Below are 5,245 nucleotides of genomic sequence, written 5' to 3' on the forward strand. Positions count from 1 at the left end.
CGTCTGGCGTGTGGCGCTGTTGATTGGGATGTCGGGGGGAGGTTTGATAGATGACTTAATTGCGTGTAGTCCGAAGTTGGAGAGAGGAGGTGGGAGGGGAAGAAAGAAGACGAGGAGAGAATGAAGGGCTTTAACGCTGCTGAGAACGGTGGGTGGACTTGGGCCAGACTTGGCAAGAGGGTGGAGGGGGGTGGCTCTATTCGTCACTGATTTCAGGGAGATTTGCAGGCGCAGAGTGCGGATGAGGAGAAGGGGTGGGGGAGTTGGGGGGTGGGGGGACTCGCAGAGGGAAGAAAGATTCATGAAATGATAGGTGGTCGAGCTTTGTTTGGCTGGACTGTTGTGCGCAATAAGTCGAGGGGTTTTCGCGTTTCCTCCACTTGAGGAACTATTAAGGTGGTCGATGGCCACCCGGCGCGCCAAACAGCACCACTTAGCGCCGCTGTGACACCCAGTGGAGTCTCTGTGTCGAGCTGCAGCCCTGGACTCTCAGTCTCCAGTGGATAACCAGCTCCCCCCACTCTCTCTTCCTCTTCCTCTCTCTATCAGTGCGTACCCGCCGTGCGTTCTGCATGCGTCAAGGGAGCACCGTGCGTAACGGGAGAGTCGTGCGTAACTGGAGACAGATTTCACTCCATTTTGCGCTAGGATACTGAGGACCACTGGCGGTGTAACGCTCACTTGCAAGGACACTGACCGCCGGATCCCGATATATTTCTCTTCGGAAACATCTCGCGGCTCGTCTTCTCTCCCTCCCTCTCTTCACTCTACGCCAGTCGTGCGTCAGAGCTGACATGACGACCGAGACCCCTCAGCAGCAGCTGGACCCTCCGCCTCCTCTGAGATCCAGCCCGGCGTCCGGCGTCCTGCACCCCGCCATGCTGAGCCCACAAGCCGCCACAGAAAGTTCGTCCACCGCCATCAAAGGGAAGAAGACTACCTCCGGTTTAAGGCGACCGGAAAAGCCTCCTTACTCCTACATCGCTCTCATCGTTATGGCAATACAGAGCTCCCCGACCAAACGACTGACACTCAGTGAGATCTACCAGTTCCTCCAGGCTCGCTTCCCATTCTTCAGGGGCTCGTATCAGGGCTGGAAGAACTCGGTGCGGCATAATCTTTCGCTGAACGAGTGCTTCATCAAGCTGCCCAAAGGGCTGGGCAGGCCGGGAAAAGGCCACTACTGGACCATCGATCCGGGCAGTGAGTTCATGTTCGAGGAAGGCTCGTTTCGTCGCAGACCCAGAGGCTTCAGAAGAAAATGTCAAGCTCTGAAGCCCATGTATCGGATGATGAACGGCATAGGCTTCGGGACCTCCATTCTCCCGCAGAGTTTTGACTTTCAAGCTCCATCCGCCACTCTGGCCTGTCACAGCAACAGCTACAATTTGGACATGATGAGCAATTCAATGGCCGGGGGGTACGACGGGCTGAGCGGTGGCCACCACGTACCCCACATGTCTCCGAGTCCCGGATCTACATACATGGCGAGCTGTCCTGTGCCGCCTAACGGGGAGTACGGACCGGACAGCAGCAGCAGCCCCGTACCGTCCTCTCCAGCCATGGCCAGCGCGCTGGACGGCCACTCCCCGTACGCCAGTACATCCGCACACTGGGCGTCCTCCGGCGGCTCCCCCTACATCAAACAGCAGCCTCTAGCCTCCAGCAGCCCCGCATCCTCTGGTTTACACTCCGGCATGTCGCCTTACTCCCTGGAGCAGAGCTACCTTCACCAGAACGGCAGGGACAGCCACACCAGCGACATATCAGGTACCACAAACTGGCTCGTACTGGTGATGATGAACCCAGACTAATATCTGTGGGGACCATCATTAAAAAAAATGAAAGGAATAAAAACACATGATAATAGTCGCCGCAGCACCTCCACCTCATCTGCAGGACAGACTGCATTTAGTTTTTTATGTGCAGCAGCGGCCTGTGACCACTTCTAAATGTTTTTAAGGAGTACAAACTCAGTTATGAAGACATATAATTCATAAATATAACTAATATTTAAAATGAGTATTGTCGTGCTTATTTGACCGGCAAAATGATGGCAAAGGGGAGTTCACATATTCGGGCAAGGCCAATAATAAAAATATTTAATATTTATCATTTAATACCATTCAATTCCATCATATATTTTCTCCTCGTTATTTCCATCTAAGTGTTTATTAAGATCAACAGTTGTGGGTGTCAAAATAATTTAATAATTGTGTAACTTATTTTATTGAATAATAAAGTAGCTTTGAATGTTTATAGAACTGTAAAAACCCACTCAAGACCACGCACTGGCCTCAGCGTGGCTCAGTAAAATTAGTTTTTAAACGATTTTAATAGAATAAATAATTTAGATTCAGAGTCTTAGAGGTGCTAATGTGTAATACGTGTCTTCAATCCACAGTCTGCAGGCTCTGCTGGATTTCTTCACGGGATATTTAGCTTAATAAATAGATGAAGAAAAACAGCTATTTTGTGATCGCGCTCCTAATTCACCTCCCCAGTTCACGCTCATTTACTCTAACACAACACACTGAGGCTTTCCTAAAGTCTGGGGATTTCACCGAGGCGAGTAACCCATGCTGGAGCCCGAAAGGGTCCCAGAGGTTAACCAAACAAAGACTGTGCAGGTCGGACCACACCGGCGGAGGATTTCAACCACCGCGTATCCACCAGAGACGGAGAGCCTTGTTAAACTTTACGCAGCGTCTTGATGGAGGCAGCGCGGAGGATCAGTCGGTGACTCGACCGTCTGTCAGAGAGGCTCGTCTGTTGTCTGGAGCGGCCGCTGGGCAGCGAGCTGTGGCCCGGGGGATAAAGCCCACTGTCTTCCCCCGAAAAACAGCCACATCTGGAGTCCTTATGACCTTGGCGAGGCCACAGCCTTCCAATTTGCGTTTGTGGAAATAGAGGCTCACTTACAGACTCAAAATGACGGCCACCGAGTCTAATTTAAATATTCTTGCAAGTTTAGGGCTCTCTAGGGAGACATGCCTCGTGTAGATTATTGTTATTGGTTATAGATCAGAATAAAAGCATTGACTGTCTGGCTAAAAAAAAAAAAGAAAAAAAGAAAAAAGAAAAAACTGGCTAAAGGAAAGCGGTGCCTTTTAAATACAACTGAATGGGGAAATTATTGCGCTGTCACTTTGTGGAAGTATTCAAAACTATTATTTAAGAATTACGGTTTTTCTATTTATTTAAAGAAATAACACATTTATGCCACTGCAAGTCCGCGCACATACGAGGTGGTTAAGGGGAAAGTTGTGTTTATATAGACATATTAATGATGCTAATAATAATTCCAGTAAATAAAACAAGGCCTTGTCCGTTCTCAGCCGTCAGTTTGATTCATTTTAAAGCCACTGTGACAGGATCAGGACGACTTCTGTTGCAGTTTTGAAACGCATTACCTGATATTTTTGTTCATAGTCCAGATTTTACACCAGAACCAACATGAATACAAATGTTGCGTTTTATGAAGCATCTCAGGCTATTTTAGTTTTTAGAAGATTTAGCATGTAAAACATTAATTTCTGGTCACAACAAACGATTTTTTTTTTTTTTTTAGCTTGGATTTCTGGGTTTCTGATGCTCAAAATAAGAAGAATCTGTTCATAAAGCATACTGAATATTAATGTCTTCCCTCTCTACTTCCTCAGTGGGGATCCCACGTTATCAGAGCCATTCCTCGGTGTGCGACAGGAAAGATTTTGTGTTAAACTTTAACGGCATCTCCTCCTTCCACCCCTCGGCTGGCGGATCCTACTATCACCATCACCACCACCATCATCCCCAGAGCGTCTGTCAGGACATCAAACCCTGCGTGATGTGAGCTCTGTGTCACTGTGGACTTCAAACACGAGAGGCCACGACGGTCACAGTGAAACTGCAGGTCCGTCAGAGAACAAACAGTTGACATTTTGAATTTTCTCTTATTTTTGAGGTTTTTTTTTTCTGGAGGATTCATTGCAGGATGTATCCTGGTATCCACTCTCACACGTTTGCCTCCTACATGCAGCCAAAGTAGCTTTTTGGTTGGATTTGAGAAAACTATGCAATGAAGGAAATGAATGAAGAAACCCCAGAGGCCTTTTAAAAACCACTTTGCCTATATGAACCCCGACAAGCGTTTTCTTCTTCAAAAGAAGTTTCAGAAACACGACTCTTCAAGTGTTTGCTCTTGTAACACGTGCAAACAATTTATATTCTATGTACCTATGTCCTATCCTATTAGAGTAACTACACACATGACGCTTTAGGCTAACATGAACTGCAACAAACCTTGCACTTAATGTATAACCCTTTGCCAACTTTTTGTCTTGTAAAAGGTTTCAATAAAGCTGATATATATTTTAGGCTACACTCCTTCAGACCTCTGTCTTTCCATGCACATTCATGTAGAAAGTTTAAGTTTGTATAGCAGAAAGACATAATTACATTTAATATTGCTTTCTGGCCATTCACACATTTCCAGTGTGGTCAGCATTGATGGAAATTAACTCAGAGCATTAAGTCAGTTTGAGATTCTTGTACTCATTTATTTGGTGCCTGCAGTTCACTTGCAGAAGATTTAACATGAAAAACCTGTAATCAGTTTCTTATATTTTATGCTTGACTGTAGATACATTAAATACTCATAGTTAAACTTATCTCTGTTGCAAACAGCTGCAACATTTAAGTTCTTCTCACACGTTAACACTAGTTCTAATAAAATAATACAATGAGTGATTCTGCTGCATAATGAGTACTTTTACTTTTCATACTCAGTATATTTTGCTGTTACTTATATAACGGATTAGATGCAGGATGTTGATGACATGTTTTCATACTGTGGTATTGCTACTTTGGCATAAAAAGACTCTGATCACTTGTTGATGGTCAGGTTTTGAATTAGCATTATTGTCTGAAATGAATGACATTCAGTAACAAAGGGAAGTGTACATTAAGACAACCTAATATGCAACATATAGCTGCCTGCAAAATGCTTGCTTTAAATCTTATTTTTTAGTTAAAAAATCCTTTTACTGTTTAATTCCTAGTTTTTAATTTCATGATGATTTAAATCTGAAATTTCTATTATTTCAACGGTTTCTGTTTTGGCGTGCAGTTGTTATTATAATGGGGGTGGTTCATGGTGGAAGAAACTACTCCGATCCTTTACTTAAATAACTGGAGCAATACCACTATATGAAATAAAGCTCCATTTCTCTGAAGTGTAACTCCAAAGAAAAAGTCTCAGATT

General features: G+C 44.9%; 1 protein-coding gene across 1 annotated transcript; it reads left to right on the forward strand.

Annotated features, from left to right (window-relative positions):
- The first annotated feature begins 631 nt into the window (after positions 1–631).
- Positions 632–4,364, forward strand: foxf2b (forkhead box F2b). The gene is made up of 2 exons (XM_076721779.1): positions 632–1,770; positions 3,663–4,364. Exons 1-2 carry the CDS (start codon positions 795–797, stop codon positions 3,833–3,835), a joined length of 1,149 nt encoding a protein of 382 aa, XP_076577894.1. The 5' UTR covers positions 632–794; the 3' UTR covers positions 3,836–4,364.
- Positions 4,365–5,245: the final 881 nt, after the last annotated feature.

Source organism: Chaetodon auriga, chromosome 3, assembly GCF_051107435.1.
Source record: "Chaetodon auriga isolate fChaAug3 chromosome 3, fChaAug3.hap1, whole genome shotgun sequence".
Taxonomy (NCBI): domain Eukaryota; kingdom Metazoa; phylum Chordata; class Actinopteri; order Chaetodontiformes; family Chaetodontidae; genus Chaetodon; species Chaetodon auriga.

Bases quoted from the DNA above. Each gene is read 5' to 3' on its own strand.
- foxf2b (XM_076721779.1), top strand. From the start codon at position 795: ATGACGACCGAGACCCCTCAGCAGCAGCTGGACCCTCCGCCTCCTCTG. The intron at 1,771-3,662 runs GTACCACAAACT...CTACTTCCTCAG, and splicing joins CCACACCAGCGACATATCAG to TGGGGATCCCACGTTATCAG.